A 23,187-nucleotide genomic window follows, 5' to 3' on the forward strand; every position below is an offset into this window, starting at 1 on the left:
ATGTTTGTATGGTCCAAAGTTTCATTTGTATTTTTTCAAATTTCTTGCATTTGTTCCTCAACCGACCAGCAGTGTATAGGCTACTGATTATCCTCTGAACCTTAACAAGCTATACAATTAGAAGTGGCCTCAGGTTCCTGTAGGCCTTCGTGAGAATAAACCATGCGTTTACGCGATAATATTCTAGATAATGAATGTTTAAAACACGCGCTCTTGAGCTTGGCGGTCAATGGCAGATTGACATCTATTATTTGTATTACAGCTGTGAGCCATACCAAGAGGAAACGCGGAGTTATCGGTAGTCCGTGTTCTAAAAGCAAAGTTGGCGGCTACAGTATCGATTAGGCTTGTTAAACGTTTGTAGGTTATGTAAAACTGGAAACTTACTCACCCATTTCCATTATGATTTTAAGGTTGTGAAAAATACGGGCACAGCAAGGTATCCTGAGAGACGCACAGGTGGAAATGCATACGAACATTAAATGTATTATTTTATGTTCATAACATGTATATTATGATTATTATTTGGCTTTTTAACAGTTAACTGATTAAGCACGTCTTTACTAGACCTAAGTTTGGTATCCGACCCTGACGCCAGAGGTCGCCATATTTGTAAAGTTCCAAGCACCGGGAATTCTTTTCAGCGGATTGCTGTGTCGTTATCAACGTGTGATTATTTGTAACATCTGACATAATGTTCGTCAATTTTAGATAGAAATAAAGACTGTTGAACCGTTGAATATAGAAACAGATATCGAAGTTAGGCTATGTTAATAATAGAACGCCCTTTGCCATGTTCATTTCATTGATGGCGTATTACCACTTCATGACGTGCGGTGCCGCTGTTGGCGCTTAGGTCAGGGTATATATACCAATAACATCGATAAAATCCGATGTTATTTGTAGTAGAAAACAATTATTACAGTGAAAATTATGCACACTCTCGAGCATTTCACCGCCACCACACAGATATCTGCAGTCACGTCATCTCCGTACATAAAAATGTAATAGGCCTACTAAGTTACACAACAATTAATTACTGTATTTTACAAGTATTGTCGAAGGTTTATCGTATGTGAGGTAGTAGTGCTACGTGAGTACGCTAGAGGTCTCTAACACCGCCCTGGAGGCGGCAATGTTTTACTGATGTATTGCACACAGGGGCGCCACCAGGGATTTAGGTCGTCATGAAAAGATCTGTCATTGGGCACCACCACTCCTGAAAATCCCGTTTTTACGGCTCCTGTCAGTCAGAGCCCTTGAAATCGTGAGGTAAATAGTTGCATGAATTCATTACCATGCTATTCTGTCCTCTTGTTAAGAAGATAAACTAATTTATACTGACTGTGGAGACTGGCCAGGACCACAGGTGCAGCAAACAAACCTGTCCTGTAACTGAAGTAAAGCACCATGTTATTTAGTTAGGATTAATTTCACAGTGTCTAGACAGTCCCAGAAATGTTTTGTTTTTTTGTAGAGTTCAATTTAGCAGTTGCTTTAGGAGTAATAGCCAGCATTGAGTGATTTTTACCCAGAGATAGAAAAGCTGAATGCACTGTGTAGCTGATCTGGAACACTCAGTATATGGGACAGGAACACAACCTTCATCAACCTCTCTGTTCTGGTGAGGGTGGGTGAGTGAGGGCAAGGCATTGGACCTACTTTAGATTGATGAATTCCTGTAACCCCATAATATACACTCATTGAGGACTATATGAGGTATTTATCAGACGTATTGGTCTTCTGCTGCTGTAGCCAATCCACTAAGAGGTTTGACACATTGTGTGTTCAGATGCTCTTCTGCATACCACTGTTTTAATGTGTGGTTATTTGCGTTACTGTCATCTTCCTGTCAGCTTTGACCAGTCTGGCCCTTCTCCTCTGACCTTGTTTTTGCTGGCAGAACTTCTGCTCAATGTTTTTTTGTTTTTCACACCATTCTCTGCAAACTCTAGAGACTGTTGTGCATGAAAATCCCAGGAGATCAGCAGTTTCCCGGCAACACCAATCATTCCACGGTCAAAGTAACTTAGATCACATTTCTTCCCCGTTCTAACATTTGATCTGAAAAACAGCGGAACCTTTTCACCATGTCTGGATGCTTTTATGCATTTAGTTGCTGCCACAGGATTGGCTGATTAAATATTTGCATTAACAAGCTGGTGTACAGGTCTACCTAATAAAGGGATCACTGAGTGTAACCCCATTGGTACATGAATAACACATCTACTTATGCACAGACACGCAAATGCAAATGTATACTTGCACAGACCATGGCTGAGAATAGAATAATGGACTTAAGACAATGGACCCCAGAGCATATATTAAAATGCATGCTTTTAGCAGACACCCTTCTCCAGAGCGGCTTACACAGCTTGCATTCTTTACGTACAGTCCACTTACACAGCTGGAGAAGTATTGAAGCAATTCTGGTTAAGTACCCCACCTGGTAATCAAACCCCTTCTATAACCATGTTGCTGCACTCATGCCTGGCTCCCACATACTGGCAGTGAATACTGCTGTTTTAAGCCAGATACAGTCACATAAATCACTGCCTGCAACAACAGGATAACTTGAGGAGCAGCACCAAGGACTGTTCCTCCTCTTTTGGCTGTAAACCATTCCTGCTTCCTGCCAAAGCTTGGAATGCCTTTTGGACATTAAGCAATGGCAGCCTTACATACAGAGTTTGGTATAGCAGTATAAGGTATAGCATATCATCACGCCCTGGCAAGAATGAACAATGGAACTTTATTTTTAAAAAGTGCATGGAGGCCCACACTCCAATGATTAATCACACAAGAGTTAACAGCTTATTTTAATTCTCAATCACCTTGAAAATGATAATGAAATAAATGGCCGCGACCCTGAGGATGGGGGAAGGACTCGGCAGGGTTAGCAGGATCGCTGTGTATAGATCTGCACCTAGATCGCCTCGGAATCACGGTCACAGGCTGGAATGATGCAGCTTTGGAGAATGTTAGTATTTAGTGCTGTATGGATATGTATGGTTGTGATGTAAATGAGCACACAACAACAAAACAAGAAGAACAACTGAGTTTGACTCGCGATAGAAACCAAAATTTGTAAAGTGGTATAATGTAAACAAAATAATGTAGTTACATATCAGAGCTCATCAAATTAATTTTGTGCCTCTTGTACTGCTATGGTCACCAGGCTGGAGATGTGCTAGTGTTTATCATTAGTATGCCAAGCAACACATTCAATGTAAAAATATGACTTGGATGCTAATGATGTTCACCAAACCCAACTGAACTTCTTCAGCACATACTTTATCGTCTCTCTTAAACTGGCTCACTGAGTTCTGAGTTCTGAGTTTAAATGCAGCCCTGATGTCTGCAGTCTAGCACTGGCAACATCCCACCAGAATTTCAGTTACTTTATGATCAATACAATCAACATACAATGCCAATTTAGGATTGCAATGTTTCACGGTTTCACAACATCAATACCTGCTTTATCCCCAGTGGGAAGAGAAAGTGAGATGTGTACTGCCAAGTAAACTGTACTGCACTGCCTGGGCCTCTGTGGAACTGTAGACAAGAGGAAATCTGTGGCTGAAACAACTGGACAGATCATCAGGCCCGGGCACCCATAAGGACCACTCCTTTAAGACACCATGCCAACCTCTGTGCCGTGTTATAGAACAAGTGCTTTATTTTCATACTGTACTGCAGCTTCAGTGATATTTTACATCTGTACAAATGCAAAAAAACACAAAACAACAGAAACAGTTCAAGGCATTAAACATTTCTTTTAAATGTACAAGGTTATGCAGACAAGTATGAATTCATTAATTCATTATGCATATTTAACAATAAACATGTCCTAATAGCAGAAATGATTCTTGACATAACATACATTTGAAAGTAACAACTGCTATGCAAACATTATTTACAAACATGTACCAAACATTGACTCCTTCCAGAAAGAAAGGTGGTTACATTACATGTACAAGATTACAAAATTATGAGATTCTATACAGTATTTATAGGTTTATATTTATAAGTTTATATTTAAAATGATACAGTTATACTTTTATTTACGTATGTAGATGCATTGTCTCCCAACTCAAACATACACACACACACACAAGCACACGCACGCACACACACGCACCTCATGCCTGCCTGGTCTGATTATAGAATAGACACAGGACACAATTTTCTTGTCCATCTTGCACATTTAGCCCATCTCCAATAGCAAAATAAAAAAGCACAGATAAACATATTACTTGTAAATCCTATGTTAAAATCACTTTCCAGTTGAGGAGGATGAGAAGTAGCTGGCTATGTTCCTGTTTGTCTTATGATGATATTAGAACAAGACTGAAAATAACCCCCGAAGCCTCATCACTTAGAATATATGATAAAATTATAAAATTAGATTCAAAACGTACTTTTCTGGTTGAACTAGCAATTCCTGCCAGGTCAATCCCAGTGGGAATAATTCCCTTTAATGACTGCCAAACTGGACAATTCAAACCCACCAGCATTGTTCACCACACAGAAAAGATGACAGAGAAAGCTATTCCAGTCCACGATTAGCACAAGTATTATTCACAATGTGCAAACTGGTTATCCATGGCTGTATTAAGAAAAACATCACTCTGCTACATCGTACAGTAGGAGGACTTATGAAAGACACCATATAGAGAACACCAACGTGTAACATTAAAGCATAAGGGCACCTTGGTCAGTCCACAAAGCTCTAGAAGTAAGGCTGAGATCTGTGATCAGATCCAGGCTTTTCTCTCCATTTCAATCGTACACACACACACACACACACACACACACACACACACACACACACACACACATACTCCTGGACCTGTCAAATGTGACACATTAGACACACATAAGCTTAATTTCCAAGTCTATACAGAATGAGCATGTCTCCCGCTGGTGTATGGACAGAGACATTCAATCTAACTGCAATGGTGTTTAGTCCTAAGTATTGAGTTCAAGTATGACATTACTATTCATTACATTATAATGAAGTTGGTGGTCATTACAAATTACAATTAATGACAAACATTAGGTGTGAATTAAAATAAAAATCATACTTGCTTAAATTCAATGTTAAGAATAGAGTACCATTGCAGTGAATAGACTGAACGTCACTCCAGAATATCACTGAGACTTTAATATGGCTGTTCTCTCTGATGTCCCTAAGGACAAAGTGCATAGAGATCTACTGTACATAGGGTTTACACGTTTAGATTATTGCCAGACAGATCCAAACGCAAGATTGGGCAGGTCCAATGGATTTTCAGTTCAATGCTGCAGCAATGTTGCAGGTTGCTAATACAAGTATGCTGGTTTTACAATGATGAAGAAATGTTTAGCTTTAGAGATGTCAGCCCTCATTTACATTTACAGTCATTTACAGAAAACTATGGACTGCTTCGGGAGTAAAAGAGGGAGTTTGTGTTTGAAGGATCTTCTCAGGGCTGATGACAAAGCAAACTTGGAAGATCTCGACAGAATTTAGCTCTTCTGTAAGGCTAAACCACTGAAGCTTATCAAACTGAGGAAGGAAGTTAAAATTGCTTCAGTGAAGACAGTGATTAGATGAGTAAGGTGGTTTAGTGCCTACCAGACAATGCGGCCACCCAGGACCCAGACTCTGATCAAGCCTTGCACCAAGTCATTTAAACCTTTTAGTGAATTATGGGTTCCCCTGATTCTAAAGAATAGTGAGAAAATTATCCTGTTTCTAAGAGTGGATCTAAAATAAGGTCCACATTAGCCTGAAATTCATCCTTCAAAACACAAATGCATCCCTAGACAAAATCAAGCCCAGGAAACAGATGCCAATCCTGCGGCACAGTACCCTTCACAAAAAGATGTAATAGGAAGTAACACTGGTAAAATCAACATTAATCAGTTATCAGTCAGTGAGGAAAGTTTGTTAATGATTCAATTATTAATCCAGAAATGATTTCACTTCAGACATCCCCTGTACTTAACTGCAAGAAAGCAAACACTGCAAATAATTCAGGCACATTGTGATATTTGAAAAGCAGAGTCTGGAACTGCAGATATCAATACTTGCCATAAATACTAAGTACATTATTCAAGACAGAAACTATTTTTAATGAACACTTTTCCTTTGCCAACACAAGACAGACTGACACAATTATAATTTGTGGAGGAGAAACAATTATTTCTTTGTTGTCGATCCACCACATAACCCATAGGGTTCAGTGCACAATCTTACCTGCTTGAAGCTGGCAATTGTGGGCGTTCTGTTTTCTGGTTCTCTGCATAAATGACATCTTATAGAGAATACTGAAGGCAATACTGGGTGAGACTTTGGAATGTTGCATTCATTTGGTGTTGATTGCGCTGTCTAATCCAACAACCTGCGCTCAAGACCAGAAGGTTGTTGTTTGGATCCTACGTGTGGTAATACCACTGTACCCTAAGCAAGGTACTTAACCTGACTTGCTTCTGAATATTTAAAACTATTAAAAAATCAAATCTAAAGAGCATTAATATAAATGTCACTGTGTTTATGCATGTACGGGAACAGAAAAGTGTGGACTTTTGCTAAAACATTTTACAATCATTTACGATCTGATTAAGTGATCGTTCACAACAGATTTTGACACACTTCAGTGGCTTTGATGGTTGATGGTTGCATAATCATTACATCTGCTCAATATTCAGAGAGATGGCAGGGCACAGGTGATGAGGTAAGAATATAAGTATCTTTTGAGAAAACTAAAAAAGAAGAGAAAATGAGTAATGTGCCATGTTTAGTACAGTGCCTTCATGGCATCGGTATCTAGGAAGGTGAAATATGTACAGATAAGCACAATCTTTCTACATTAGGCCAAGAGCCAAAGTCATGAATCACCACGCGGTGACGTAGCACTTATAAATTCAGCTTTAGTCAGTTGAGATCATCAGGATCAGCCGCAAAATGACAATGTAATCACCAAGAATATTCAGTCAAAAATCCCTACATTTTCCCCCCGAAAACCTGTATGTGAGTGATGCATTTCAGCTAATGTGCAATGTATGTTAAGGTGTACAGTAAGCTACTGAAGTTGCCCTGGAAAAAAATGAGCACAATATTTACAAGTCTGTATGACTCGTTTAACACCACATGCAGACAGTTTTGTTTTAGCGATCATGTTGGTCCATAATGAATGCAAAGTCAGACATCATGCTGGCTGCTAGACACAGGCTGTACATGTCCCAAGCTGAGAGAAAGTGGAACATTCCTGTCATAGTGAGACCATATATTGCTCTACATGCTAACAATGTTGGGGGTATAACCAGGGCTGTGGAACATGCTTCATTATAACTTCCATATAGACTTATTCTGCTAAACTTGTATAGGTTTTGTGGTATCAGTGGTGGATTTGTTATGAAAAGAGATTTTGATTTAATCTCAGCCCCCCAGTCATTGCATACATTTGCATTTTATCCACGAGGGAAATGCACTGAAAGACGTATGTATGAAAAGAACATTGCAGTTTCTCTCTTCTTTAAACACTGTAATTAATATCTCTATGGCAGAGCTGTTATATTTCACGGCTGTAGTGCGATTCCTGAAGCGTGAATTAATACTGATGGAGGGCAGTAGCTGCAGGTGTCCAGGAAGCACAGAAGAGGAAGTACAGACGTGTTGCCTGAGGCCTGAACACTGCCTGAACGGTCACCAAGTGCGTTTGGGTTTGATGGTCAGGGGTGGCATTCGCATTTCTGACAAAAGTGGTCCCTTGAGTTTGTACCACAAATAGGGAGTATTAAAAAATCCCAGTTAAATGTTTAATGCATGAATTGCAAATCTCCCTTTTTCTATGAAATCACAACAAACGTGACAAACAGGTAAACTGAAGAACATAGATGAGTTAAATGAGTCTATAAAAATACATACTGTAAAAAGAGTTGCACTCCAGGCATCAGAGGTTTCTCTGTATAGGCTCCTGAATGAGGACACAGCAGGGGTGCCGTGTTGGGCCGCAGTCTCTAGTGGATGGGGTTGATGTCTGTACGGTGGTTGAGCTGGCCGTGCACAGCGCTGCCCCCTACTGCCGTGGTGGACGTGGTGATGGTGTTGTGTTGGATGACTTGCTGCTGGGAGCATACGGGGGTGGGGCTTCCGGCTGGGCTACTCTCCGGACCTGGTGACAGCAAAAGACCGTCCAGTTAAAAGACAAGCCCGACCGATCACTTTGTGTGGGAGAGTGTGTCTGTGTGTGTGTGTGTGTGTGTGTGTGTGTGTGCGTGAGAGAGAGAGAGAGAGAGAGAGACAGAGTGACACTGCATGTTTCCACAGTGCTTCATTAATATACAGCAAACAGCACAAGAATGTATTCACTAAATACACAACCTGCTCACACACAAAATGCACAGAATTCACAAATGCATACAATGCTTAAAAAAATGAACAAGAACACATACACATACATCATTTTCATGTAAATAAATATGTTCTTTATTATAGTGAGTATTTGGATATTACTTTGTAAAGGAAAAAAGAGTGAAAGACATAAAATGTTTACACCTGAATGAATGAAACACAAATCACACAAGCCAATATACACATATTTACACTTCAGTTTACAGAAATCTGCCAAACCAGATCCAGGGGGATCCGTCTTATTTGTGCCTTTACACATTTGTTGTCGAGATTCACTCAATATACCTCCACAATTTTTTATATTAAATAATATTAAGGAAAATGAACTGAGGATTATATGTTGTCCTTAACTTTGTAAAATGAATTTAAGCAAATGTTACTGTTCTTTTACACTCTTTTCTCAACATCGTTACTGTCCATCTGAGCTCATAACATTGTGTGAAAAAAAACAACTTAATTTCACTTCACAATTTTAAGTAGGCTAGAGTATATTCCAAGTTGAAACAATTTTGAGCAAAATAGTGAAACATTAAATTTAGAAAAGCTTTATACAAAATTTACATTTTTCAGATTATATAAAATATTTTGATCTATTGATATATAAAATATATAATCTATCCTTAATAATTATTTTTTATTCCATTCTACAATACTCAGTATATAAATAACAGTAATATGACAACACAGGTGTAACATGGATGAGTGTGATGAAGAACATTGGCCACCATTAATAATGGTGCTTATGGGAAGTGAAGTCAAGCAGTACAGGCTATAAAGCATGGCCATGCTCAACAAGATATAATCTGAACTCCATCTCCCATCATCCCGCCACTGAATACATTGCACCTTCTTTTAACATTTGAACTCACTCTATAATCACCCACTATGTTTCCACCAGCAAGTGAGAGAGCAAGTTCTCGTACAACACTGATTGATAAAATGACATCCAGGGCTGTCTCACCCCTCCTGAATGAAAACAGGAAAATGTATTTCCGGAAAAGTGAAGACACACCCGAGTCAATCAGTGGGTGTGCCTGTGATGTCATGACGCACATAATGGTGATGCAATGCTGCAGAGATGCTGTTCCAAGAACAGCCCTGCTGCTCAAAGACAAGGCACAGCTCATAACCGGTGCGTGGGAGAACTGACCCAAAATCAGGGCAGTGTCCCGTCTACTGGAGGGAGTCTGTGGTCCCTCACTTCAGCTACGCACAGGAAACTCGCCTATTTGGCTCGAAGGAAGCGTCTATTTCTCATGGTCTGGTCAGTGTCCACTGCACCATTAGGGCCATGCACATTTACACATCTACACATATTTTCCGTCCAGCGAGTGCGTCATTTCAATGCACAGAAACGCACTGTAAGATGGGCCAGCTGGACTTCTGAGTGGGAAGGGAGGGGTGCTGAGAATGACCTGTGCCGGAGGGACTCACATTGGCCCCAACATTTCAAAGCTCACACCCTCACTCAGACCCAACACCTCACAGACACAGATGTATTTGCGGAAGTCTTACCACTCACTAGAGTGCACAGTGAAGTCCTAATATGTCTTACTGACTCTTTTAGGCTCTCTATCTGCCTATCTGCCTATCACACAGAGGGAGTAGACAGGAGAAACCCCAGGGACGTTTATTGCGTGGCTAGGCATCTCTATCTTCCATCCATCTGTCTGCTTTATTGTCACGCAGAGCTTTGAGGGTGGGGCAGGAGCTACTCACTGAGGTAACCCTGGGACTCTTTCTGCATGGCTGTGATGGGACAGTCCTTGTGTGTCAACAGGAGCTGTTTGAGCTGTGTCACCTCGTTCTTCAGCATGGTCACCTCATTCTGGAGGGAGAAAAACGTATGTGCACTTCAGGAAAGAAGACAAAACCAAGTGAAAATGGCCTTCTCATTTCTATAGCATTGGTGATCACCTCCACCTTCTGGCTAACACTAGTATTGCATAGTAAAATCACACAAAAAATATTAAAGATATAGAATTAGGTGTGATATATCTGGGTACATATATATTATGCTTACAAGAAAGCTGACAAGAATGACAATGAAAGAAAGGAAATAAAGGAAAGAGAATAAATCCAGCATTTTCACTGGGGCTCAGTGCTTTGTTAGGCTGAGCCAGCAGTATGTTTCTACTGCACGTTTCATTCTCAGGTGAGGTTCCCCTAAAGCACACAGACTCACAGGGAAGGCCAGTAAGTCTGGACTCATTGTATTACACTTCTGACTGAAGTAGTGAGAGAAGGAAAACCTTTCAACTTCCTGTCTGCAATGAGCCTCACATCTAACTTAAAGCCAAAATGTCAGCTCCAAAGGAAGTAAAGACACATGGGTGAAAATATAGAGGTGAGCGTGGGGGTGAGAGAGCGTGATGTGAGCATTTTTACGTTCACAGGAAATATAAAATGTTCAAAAATATAGATTACACATGTGTAAACTGCATAGGGAATAAAACATGACAAAAATGTGCATTATGAACTGCATTTACTGTATAGTCAAGCATGTAAAATATAAATATGGATTATGGTGCTCATTTTTCACTACATTTTGGATTTCATATGGTAACAGTGGTGTGAGAGAGGGACCCTGGCCTTTACATACTCATTTAGATGGCAGGTCTTCTCTGGGTACGTCCTACAGTACACCTTCACAGCTACACTTAAACTTTCCAGTACAGCTGACCCCTGTGTATGTTCATATAAGTCCTGTGGGTCTATATTTGACTTCAGGGACTGTAACCTCGCGCCTGTGTGATGTATTGCTCCTGGGGCCGGATGGTTTGCCGTGAGCAGTGGAAGGTAGTGCTCAATATAATGCCTTAACAGAGCCTCTCAGGCATAGGCCTTCATGGCAAGGAGCTCCGGAACTTTCTGACAACAGTACAATCAATATTGCGTATTGTGTTTGATAAAGACACAATGTGCCTATCTGCAATTTTATGGGTGCATTTGCAATGTAGATAGAGGTGTTGCTATTTTTGTGAGTTTCAACCTGTACCCGTTTGTATACTTACATTGAAAGCCACTCCTGTAATGACAGTATATTGCTACAGTGCAAGATTTGACTTGTGTGAATACTGGTGTAGTACATGACTACTGCACACCTCTGTGTATAGTGCGCTATACATGCAAGACTGTACCTGCAGCTGCATGTTTGTCTGGGTGAGCTCCTCTGCTTTCTTCTCTAATGACATCACCCACACTTTCCTCTTCTGTCTGCAGCGCGTGGCCGCCGCCCGGTTCCTCTCCAGAAACTTCCGCCTCCGCTCGTCTGGGTCCTCGTCCACCACCCGCCTGCGCCGGCCCCCGCTGGGCTGAGGGGGCTGCAGGGTCTGCGTCGGCTGCATCTGCTGCGCAGCCGGGGACAACTGCGAAAGCAAGCGCAGGCGCGCGAGGAGGTCACGCAGAGAGACCGAGAGAAGCTGCGTCTGGCCCTGCCCGCACACACCCTGCCACCATCCTGGCAGCCAGCCAATCGGCAGTCTGAAACCTCTTCTGTAACCCCTCTCCCCAGTCTGGACCCCCTGCCCGGCACCCAACCCCCATCTACCCCCCGCACCATTTTCCTGTCTGGAACTTCCCTAAAAACAACATATCCATGCAATGTGCCCCCCTTCCACGGGCTGTGAGAGCAGCAGGAGGCTGCTCTACCTTGTTAAAGAGGTGTCAAGAAGCAGTTTTCCACTGCCTACTTCCACTCAGTCTCACAGTTATAACTTAGTGAAACACTAAGTTACTAAAACTGTAATAAGTGCAAAAACAAATCCTGACACTGACTTGGCATAAATAATACTCACACTGTATAATCAGTGTGAGAGCAGACTGAGGAAACTGCAGTTACACACTGGTGGAGTCTAAAAATCAGGCCTCTGGTCTTGGTTTTGGCCTCGAGGCCACCAGTTAGCACCAGTTAGTGTTAAGAATGTTTAAACTTGACCTCCTTGTTGGTACTGCACACTCAGGTGTCTAACTAAACATTTTGCTCACACTGAGACAGTGAGACGGCCCTGTCTTGCGTGGTGGTATGTACCTGTGAAGGGGCTCCAGAGTGCAGTGCTGGGTGTGGAGAGGTCTGGTGGCTGTGGCCGGGGTGCAGGTGTGGCTGGTGCGAGTGGTGGTGTCCGTGCGGGTGGTGGTGCCCACCCTGAGCGTGGGCCTGGGCGTGGCTGTGGCTGTGGTGGTGGTGCGCGTGGTGCTGGTAGCCGTGGGGCGGGCCCTGTAGGTGCTGGTGAGGGTGCGAGTGCAGGTGGTGGTGCCCTGCCTGCTCCTGCCGCGATGACATCATCTCCATCATGTGACCCATGGTGTTCATGTTGCCGTTGGCGATAGGTCCTGGGTGGTGTGTGAGGGCAGCCTTTAGCCTCTGTGGAGAGAGATTGTTTCCATCAATAGCTGTGATTAGTTTGCAGTCTCCTGATGTCTCGGCTGTCTGGTTCTCTCATTTACAGGATTAGTTGGCCACATATCCAAAGGTGAAAATATTGGCCCAGTAAGAATGCATTCACTCACTCCAGTTTCCCCCTTTTATGGGGATTATGTGGAGAAACACAGTGAAGAATGCAGGGTACAGTAACTCATCGCACCCCACAGTTCAGACTCTTTCCCTGTCTCTTTCTGATGTTCTCGTCCTCCACAGCCATGTTTCTCTCTGTAAACACTTTCTTGCCAAGTCCTTCTCCAGGTCAGTTTGGATCCCAGCCCAGGCAGGGAGCGAGGCTAAAGGCTGAGACACCTCCCCACCCGGCTGCCTCAGTCTGGATTCGGTTTTCTCTGCAGCACGCCAGCTTGTTTAACTGTGTGATCTACTTAGAGCTGTTGAGTGAATATTTCTCATGTGGCCAGTCTGTGCAAGATGCAAGGGGCTGATACAAGGTGAGCCTGTTCTCCCTCCACTCCCCCTGCCCAGGCCACCCCCCCCCCTTTCCTGGTGCTGTTTTTCTGGGCATCTCCATAACACAACCACGTGGGGAAAAGCACACAAATACAAATCCACAAGAGCCAAAACATGTCTGCACCATTGATCATTTGAAAGCTATCCCAAGTACCTTTGACATCTTACGAATAAATAAGAAGCCATGTCTACCCCACTTTATTATGGTTGTTTACTTTTAAAGGCAGACAAATAACACTCAAGTGGTGGTTTCTGATGTGAAATGTTGTGAATATATTACTGCCACTGTCAGACAGCTGCACATGGGGCACTGAAAACACTCACATCCAGGATAACGTGTTATTACCAGCCAAGCAAAATGTAGTTAGAAAATGTATTTTGTTTGAATTGCTAAAATTGTCAAATGTGATGTTTTTGTGGCTCACTTACTTCATTTCTTAAAATAGTCTGCAACTATATGACAGCCATGGCTAGTTTTCTGCATTTATTATTTTTACATTAACATATATAGCCGACATATTTTTTGCAGGTGCAGTATGAGAGCAAACAGAGCAAACTCAATGCTTAAGTCAAGTGCTGAAAGTCTTAAAACATTCTGGGAACAGCCAAAATAATGTGGCTGTTTCGTAAAGTTGGAATACACTTTAAAGTCTATCTTAACACCAGACCAGGCAATGTCATTCAGGCTAATTGAGTACCCAGACTCAACAAACTCACAGTCTGCTGCTATGATTATGGCCCTCTTAGCGCTTTTAGAAAACACTGGAAGAAGGTAATGGGTAGGAGCCATGCCCAGCAGGGTGATCACTATCATGAGAATTATTAATGAATTATACCATTTAAATCAATACTTTGCAGAACTACTGCACATGGAGTAACCTGATACAAGGTCTCACACACAAGATAAATAATCACATGCCAGTCACTCTATATTCTACTGCTCGACTAGGCAAATGTGAACCAATAAAGTTCTGTCATGTTGCCATTTCTTTGGAAAATGTGAGGTGACAGCAAGTTGTATTATACAGTATGATAACAATTCAATTTCCATCCATAAAGCAGGTAACAGGGATTACCGTTAGTGTTTAAATAGTATAATCACAAGGCTGCAAAACTAATCCCATATCTACCCCCACCAATGGCAGCCTTAACCTAACCACAAACCAAAAAAACTGTTATTTATTATTAACACAATTATACAACAATACACACTTACAGTACATAGCAATTATATGTGAATTTCTTAATTCACATATAATTGCATATAAGTGCAATTACTCAAGTAAGAGCAACTCAACAAGTACCAGATAGTTTTTCTCATCTCATCTAGTTAGTTAATAACATTTCTTATGGCTCACACTGGACTATGGCTTTGAGGCCACTGCATCTCTGTGGCTCTGGGAGGCATGGAGAGCCTTTCTCCTTCTGATGAATCAGGGTTAACTTGTGAGAAAATCACACTTTAACACAGTGGAGACAAACACAACCATAGCCCACTGACTGTCCAGTATAGCTAATGCTGTGCCATGGTAGAGGATGAGAACAGACCCTGGTTGGTACAGTGGGCAGGGTACTTTTTCCATACGGTGGGCAAGGCTCCCAGTCACACCCCACAGGGCCTACTTGGGGTGGAAAATGAGGTACAGTCTGTCTGGAACAGCTCCTATATACAAGCCCCCTAACACCCCAGTAACCTAAAATGTATTCTACAGGGTTTCATATACACATGTGGAGGAAGAGTTTTCTACTTTTAAGAACACTACAGGCCCACTATGCACAGTTTTGGCAGTGTGTGTAGTGTCGGTTTTACTTGGATTCTAGTGTGTAATATGGAGCGTAAAATGTTCACTCTCTCCTCTCACAAGTAATTTTATGACAAGATCTTTATGCATGTTGATCCTGCACTCGAACAGTTGATATAGCACTGAGATTTTCATCAGGGTACTGAACAGAACTGAACCTGACCAATACTCATTTTATTTTATTTACATAAAAATGCTTTAAAGAATACTGACATGTAATTATTAGTCAGCATATACTAATTTGCAGTCCATATTGGTCAAATATTTGTACAGTGACACAAATCTTGTTGTTTTGGCTGCATACTCCAGTACATTGGATTTGAAATTAAACAATGAATATGGACGAAAGCGTGGACTGTCAGCTTCAATTTGTGGATATTTACATCCATATTGGGTGAACCATGTAGGAATTGCAGCCCTTTTCATACATAGTCCCTTCGTTTCAGGGGACCAAGGATAGTAAGTCACAATACAAGCCCTGTTTTTAAACGAAAAATTCTGTTGTGAATTTAAGATTTTAAACAAGAAGGCATAATTCTGATTTATGCCCCAGAGACTAGAATGTAATGGTTTATGGTTTCCTTTAATCCAATACAATAAAAAGGTTGTTGTGGTCTTGTCAAGTAAAATGTTTTTCCAGCTTAAAGCTCTTGTCAAAAATAATACTGTGCTGTCAAAATGGTTGTGCAAGGCCACCAGTATGAAACTGTTGACTTATCATGGAAAATGACCCACAAAATTGGTAGGTTAATCTTTTAATGATATGAAATTATCAAGTAAAAATGTGATTGACAGAGTGCTTTTTGAGATGTTATGGACAATGGTATTAACTTATTGGTACCTGGTTGGAAAAAACATAGTCAAAACACAAGAGCTTTCACTTCTACTCAGATTTACCAAAAAAATGCGGGTCAAAACAAAAACATAAATGGGCTTGAAGTATTATGGTGCTTTAGCAGCTGTTCTTATTGAGAAAGAGTAGTAAGCTAAACGCAAAATAATACTGACAAAACACTAATAATCAATCTAGTTCAATGTTCTCTTTGTCTCTCTCTCTTTCCCTCTCCCTCTCCTTCTCTGCTTTCTTTCCCTCCCTTTCTCGCTGCCTCCCTCCCCTCCCCCTCTGTTCCAGATGCTGTCAGTCAGTCTAGCCCGTGTCCAGGGCTCCATATCTTTAACAAGCTGCACATTCATGATTCCCAGTGGGAGAGACAGCCAGCTGGCTGGGATATGAGTCCTGGGCCCAGACCAGCAAGCGACATCATCCCCCTACCCCCTCCTCCTCTCTCTACCCTCCCCTCTCTCTCTCTGTCCAGAACAGCCCCTCACCCCCTCGTCCTCACTTCTCCCTCCACCCTCTCTCCTCTCTCTCTCTCTCTCTCTCTCTCTCTCTCCATCCAGAGCTGCCCGCTCCCTCAAAAGTTCTGCACAGAGCCCTGCCCGCTCCCTTTCATCAATGACTTACAGTTCTGTCTGTGCATTGTCTGTCCAGCGCTAGCTCTCAGATTACAGTACCACTGTAGTTCTTACCACAGTGTAAAAACTACAAAGACCAGGACACTCGCAGTCCACAGGGGACCTCCCTTAGAGTAACTTGCTCTTAGAGTCACAGACAGCCCATTTCAGAGCAGTATTGCAGTCAATTCCCGCAAATCAGGCTCCAGACCTGTTCTGTGACAGACAGTTGTGGTAGATTCAAATTCATTTGTTGCAGATTTACAGTATGGCTGTTTTATACAGTATTTAATGTGACAAATAAACATTCAAACTTGAGAACCAACATGAGACTTTGAGCCCTAAAAGCATGGAGGCCTAATGATCTGCCTAATGATGTTACCATGACTTCCACTCATCACTACATATCTTCTAGAATAATATGGCCAGAAGATGTAAAACAATATGGTTCAATAATGTATGGCACACCACACCACGGCACAGTAAAGTATGATGTGGCACTGTATAAAAATATGCATTGAAATATAGATTACAAATAGAGAAACAGGATGCTCTATGAGCACAGGAAAATGTGGTCAGAAACTCAAATGTCTTGTTAACATGTTCACACACTTTCCCAGGCCAACACCCACCTCCATTTTCTCCACCCTCCATTTGGTGATCTGTGTTCTTATAAACACTTTCTAATGCGATTTTAATATTTTGTATATTCAATATAAATGCTAAAATGTATTAGACATTGAGGAAAGTAGTAATCTATCCATTTGACTGGAAATAAAAAAGAAATTTCATTTTGCACAGTGGAAATTTAGTAAAGGCCAAAAAAAATCCATTTTCATTTCCCAAAACTTTCTCAGAAAACACAAAACAGTGATTTTACCTTAAAGGCAATAATGATCCCTGTTTGCTCAAGCTTGTTTTAAGTGTATGTCTGAGGATTATGAAGTATAAACTCGAGCAGCACCTAGAGAACAAAAGCAGCCAGCCAATCAGGGCAAAATGCGAGGCCCACCCCCAAGAAAGCTCCAATCACATGTGGGAGTAGAGATCCTATCTCCAGAACCTCCCTCCATCAGTGCAGACAATCTCCTGTTCCCACAAAACCGTGGAGGAGGCCATTCCGCCACAGTCTGGAAGCTCATAATGTGTTCCGAGTGTGGGTGAGCTGGATGTCTGGACCTGGCTCTGCTCGGAGCTCCGCCAGACAGTGGGTGGAGTGTGGGGTGGGGGAGGCAATCGCTCCAAGGCCCTCCCCTTCTCAGAGTCAGCCCAGCGGGTGTTCATTTATCACACATTTTGATAGCCTTCCAGCTGGCAGAGACAGCGCTGTCCATTTATTAATTCAATTACTCTGCTTATTTATCAGGAGAGGCCCCTGTGAGTCACAGCAGGTCAGGATGCCAGAAGTTACACAGATAAGAGAGAGACAGAGTTAAGCCCCCAACACACAGCCACACAACAAAGGGAGCCAAATTACCAGACACCCTGAACAGAACTGAGACGGTAAAGTTAGACAACTGATAACTACACAACTGAGCCGGTTAAGTTGGACAACAAATAACCACGCATTAGGAGAAAAAAGTCATAAACTTTTCACTTAAAAGAGTAGTAAAGTTAACACTGTACAATCATGGAACCAAGGCATTATATTTATTTAACATATAACTGTGCAATGGAGAGCAACACACCATGCAGTGAAACAAGCTCTACTGTAAGATACAAAACATACATCTCCACAAACAGAGAGGCTTCAGCTACACACCATACAGCTACAAGAGAGTAGAGTTGTATAACAGTGCACACCCATACCATTAAGGTTACACATGATTAAAAAATCAAAGAAATGTCAGCATTATTTTCACACACAGCCAAGTTCAAGGAGAACTATGTACGTGACTTTAAATAAAGACTTCAAATCAATGGCTTTCAGCACACCTGACTATGTCAAGTAACTGGCTTCAGTACTTGTCTGCTGATGTCTACTGTGACATCAAGCTGGACTGTTTTAAGATGTAAGTATAAACAGTAATGCTCCGCTGGATCTAAAAGGCATATTTCCATGCCAAAAACACAATCTCCTCTGCAAGTTATATAAAATATATTCATGCCTCATCCATGGTATTTTGGCAGTTACACGTTTGACAATTTCAATAAAGTAGGCAATAAAAAAAGTTCTAAAGAGTGTTCAGATTTTTTTTAAAACAGTCTATCTGTGGATGCAAATAAAATACTTGGTCAAATTCCAGCATTTTTTTAAAACAGTCTATCTGTGGATGCAAATTCAAAGTCACATTTATGCAAAATCTAAAACTTCCCATCAAACTGGAAACATTAGTGAGAGAAACAGCCTCACCTTGACATGGGTTCAGGTGTCTGGCCTGGTGTTTGGTAGGGAAGACACTCCTCACAGCCCTGACCGGTGCCATCAGACACTGAGAAAAACCTTCATTCCAGCTCTGCATAAACCCAGCTTATGTATTCCAGTCCAGAACCACAGTGACGTAAAACCATTTTAGAGAGCAACAACCAGATTCTCTTTGGCTAGCTCCCTTTGTATTTACACAACATCTCCCCGCATCCACAATGATGGGTTTGAGACAAACGAGCATTGGCAGGACCTCGCTCATCATGGGGTCTGAGCCTCCACCTGCGCTAACCTCTAATAACACACACCTTTCTCTAATTGCACTGCATACGCTATAGAAAACAGTCATTAGGCCAACGCAGGTGTTAGTCAGTGACGTAAGCAGAGAGACCACACTCTCCATCAGGGAAGCCTGCCTCCAGACATTGTCTGCATTGACCTGTTCTCCCAGACAAACATGTCCTCCTCAAGAGGAATTTTAACTCTGTAAAGCACTATGCACATGTTGTGTATATTTGTTAGAAGGATAGAGGGAAAAGAGGAGAGAGTGAGAGAGAGAGAAATGGAGAGAGAGAGAGATGACTTTGGCACCCTGGAACACTGACCTGACATGTTATTATAGGCCTTTGATCACTGACTCAGGTACCACAAAGCCTCCTCTCTAAGCACACCATTTAATGTTTAATTTTCAGATATCCTATTAAATAAAGTCGCCGCATTTCTTGGTGATAATAAGTGTATAATTACTGACACATATTTCCTTTCTCCAGTGATTTTTGAGTGATGATTTCAGAAACAATTTCATGAAGTTTGAAGCTCTAACAAAAGTGTCTTCTCAAATGCACCTTTTGGATTATGTCATGAAAATGTAAATTGTCATCATTTCAAAGACAGAAAGAGAGCTAGAGAGAAAGGGGACTGGTGTTGGAACTGCTGGAACTGCTGGTGACAGAATATGTGTCTGCGTAGACTGGGGATTTCAATTAATATTCAGGCTGGTTCCTATGGACATATTTACTGCAGGAAACTTTGTCCAATAAGTTCCTGTGAGTCCCTGTGAGTCCCATGTTTTGCATGTTTGTAAGTGCCAAATAAATAGAGGCAGTAAACTTTTCTGGCAGTGATATTTGTGGGCTCTGGGCCTGTCAGTGTGGGATGTGATCTGCTCATTAAACCCTCAGACTCACAGGCTCTTACCAGGTCCCTTCCCTTTAACTCACAGCAGTGCCCACTCGACACACCCAAACTCAACGGCCACCATTAACTCAGTTTATTAGATCCCTCCATTGCCCTGAAAGGCAGTTAGCCCTAGCAGTGAGCCCCTTATTCCCTACACTGCTTCTCCTCATACCCACCCCCTCTCTTACCACATTGCATGGTTCTTAAATTGATTTCTTATGGGAGGGTGAGGGCTGCCAATTTGGTGCAAATTATGTTTGCTGCAGTATTTCTACAGTGGAACTGAGGTCACAGCCCTGACCCACCCTGGCCTGCTACCCAATAGTTCTGCTTTTTTGCTTCTCCTGAGCAGAGCTGTACCACCTTTCCCAGACACGGGTACTGAAACATAGTCTAGCTTTCTTGCTGATTGCACTTAGCTTGCCTCTGAATCAGCACTGTATTTACGAAGCTACTGTTTCATTTCTCTGTAAACAACAATCGGCTGTTCAGGGGAACCAGGATTTCTTTAGGACCAATCACAGACTGCCTTCTGAACCCTAAAGTTCTGTGAAAATTAGGGTTCAGAAGGCAGTTTCCACGAGGTTGAATAGGGCTACTCTTAGCCAATAATTGTGGTTTGGTTTGCATGTGAAGTTGAGATCCTGCCTAAACAGAAAACCTTGAGAAATTAAGCTGGCCACAGTGGCTCCATAGTCCATATGTAGTGAATTAATCAGCCCTTGGGTTACAGACCCCTTGACAAGGTAGCTCGAGTGCAGGAGATTTCACTATATAGGCAGTAGTTGTTGTTGGGTGTCTGATCCACTGATGGTGAGGTCTTGAGGCAAATTGGGATTGGACAGTCTGGGTCTGCTGATAATCCTGACTGGTTTACCCAAGCATGGAGTTCCAGAGAGCCAACCCATTCACAAGCCATGAACCGTGACCGGATGGCATCAACACACTCGCTACAGTTAGAACAACAGGGTGTGATCCAAAAACAAACATGTGCTCCACAAACCCTGGTGTCTGTCTATTCTGCGATGAGGGCATGGACAGGACTGAACCCAGCCAGTCTAAGTCAAGTGTGTGAACCACCAACAAAAGAATATCTCTCTTCTCTACATGTCCTTTTCCAGAAATGTCATTTTCATTTTCAATAAATCAAATATCACCTTTGGACAAGTTCCAGATGAGAGGAGCACCATGGTATACAGCATTAATGAAGCATTAATTTCAGCTTTTCAGACAATAGCATATGTAAATCACTTGTAATATTTTAAAACCCAGCAGAATGTCCAAATTAAGACCAGGTAAAAAGAGACTCGATTTGGCCAACATACAGTATTGTAAAAAGTTTTAGGCAGGTGTGAAAAAATGCTGTAAAATAAAAATGCTTATTAAAATAGAAATGTTAATAGTTTATTTTTATTAATTAACAAAATGCATGAACAGAAGAAGTGAATGAACTAAATCAAATAAATATTTGGTGTGACCATCCTTTGCCATCCTACTTGCATACAGTTTTTGAAGGAACTTGGCAGGTAGGTTGTTCCAAACATCTTGCAGAACTAGCCACAGTTCTTCTGTGGATTTAGACAGCCTCAAATACTTCTGTCTCTTCATGTAATACCAGACAGACTCGATGATGTTGAGATCAGGGCTCTGTGGGGGCCATACCATCACTTCAGGACTCCTTGTTCTTCTTTATGCTGAATATAGTTCTTAATGACATTGGCTGTATGTTTGGGGTCGTTGTCCAGCAGCAGAATACATTTGGGGCCAATCAGATGCCTCCAACTTGGTATCGCATGATGGATAAGTATCTGCCTGTACTTCTCAGCATTGAGGAGACCGTTAATTCTGACCAGATCCCCAACTCCATTTGCAGAAATGTAGCCCCAAACTTGCAAGGAACCTCCACCATGCTTCACTATTGCCTGCAGACACTCATTCTTGTACCCCTCTCCAGCCCTTCGGCAAACAAACTGCCTTCTGTTACTGCCAAATATTTAAAAATTTCTCATCAGTCCAGAGAACCTGCTACCATTTTTCTGCACCCCAGTTCCTGTGTTTTCGTGCATAGTTGAGTCGCTTGGCCTTGTTTCCACGTCGGAGGTATGGCTTTTCAGCCACAATTCTTCCGTGAAGACCACTTCTGACCAGAATTCTCCCCACAGTAGATGGATGTACCCGGGTGTACCCACTGGTTTCTGCCAATTCTGAGCTGATGGCACTGCTGGACATCTTCCGATTGTGAAGGCAAGTAAGCATGATCTGCTGCACTAAGTTTCCTTGGCTGACCACTGCGTCTACGGTCCTCAACGTTGCCCATTTCTTTGTGCTTCTTCAACAGAATTTGGACAGCACATCTGGAAGCCCCTGTCTGCCTTGAAATCTCTGCCTGGGAGAGACCTTGCTTGTTTTAACCCTCCTATATAGCTGTTTCTGTTTCAGTTAATGATTTGTGTTTCAACCTACATATTAAATTGATGATCATTAGCTCCTGTTTGGTATAATTGGTTAATCACACACCTGACTATATGCCTACAAAATCCCTGACTTTGTGCAAGTGTACCTAGAAAATTGCTGCTGGTTTGAAGGCAAAGGGTGGTCACACCAAATATTGATTTGATTTAGATTTCTCTTCTGTTCACTGACTTTGCATCTTGTTAATTCATAAAAAAATAAACTATTAACATTTCTATTTTTTAAAGCATTCTTACTTTACAGCCTTTTTTCACACCTGCCTGAAACTTTTGCACAGTATTGTATCTGTCAGGACAGGTACAGGGAAAGTCAATGGATGACAGGCAGAGTGAGTCACTGGAAGCACCAGATTGTTGTCTTGGTGAATTTAGCGTAGTACGCCATAGTGTACAGTGCTCGGTATGAAACGAAGCACGAAAAGAAAGAACATGTAACAATGAGCAATGCCTTATTTGGTATTGCATTAAACTTGCATTAAAGGGAGATTATCACTTGGGTTCATCTTCAGCTCATGGTGCTCTCTTATCTGTGTGACACACAGATAAGGGGGGGGGGGGGTGTCCATGGAGAGAGGATGCCTGTCCTAAATGCTGGTCAGACATCCTGAAATGTACTCTTTTAA

The 23,187-nt window shown here is 41.9% G+C and overlaps 1 protein-coding gene across 2 annotated transcripts in view; it reads right to left on the reverse strand.

The window, feature by feature from the left end:
- Positions 1-3,656: 3,656 nt before the first annotated feature.
- The window catches only part of creb5b (cAMP responsive element binding protein 5b), a 60,230-nt gene continuing 40,699 nt past the window's right edge, over positions 3,657-23,187 (reverse strand). For both annotated transcript variants that reach the window (XM_061216031.1, XM_061216032.1), the window contains 4 exons: positions 12,432-12,764; positions 11,542-11,769; positions 10,121-10,229; positions 3,657-8,162 (listed from right to left, as the gene is read on the reverse strand). In XM_061216031.1, coding sequence (XP_061072015.1) covers positions 8,008-8,162; positions 10,121-10,229; positions 11,542-11,769; positions 12,432-12,764 — 825 coding nt within the window. In that variant the 3' untranslated portion in view covers positions 3,657-8,007. The remainder of the gene's footprint in view (positions 8,163-10,120; positions 10,230-11,541; positions 11,770-12,431; positions 12,765-23,187) is intronic.

Source organism: Conger conger, chromosome 1 (assembly GCF_963514075.1).
Source record: "Conger conger chromosome 1, fConCon1.1, whole genome shotgun sequence".
Lineage (NCBI taxonomy): Eukaryota > Metazoa > Chordata > Actinopteri > Anguilliformes > Congridae > Conger > Conger conger.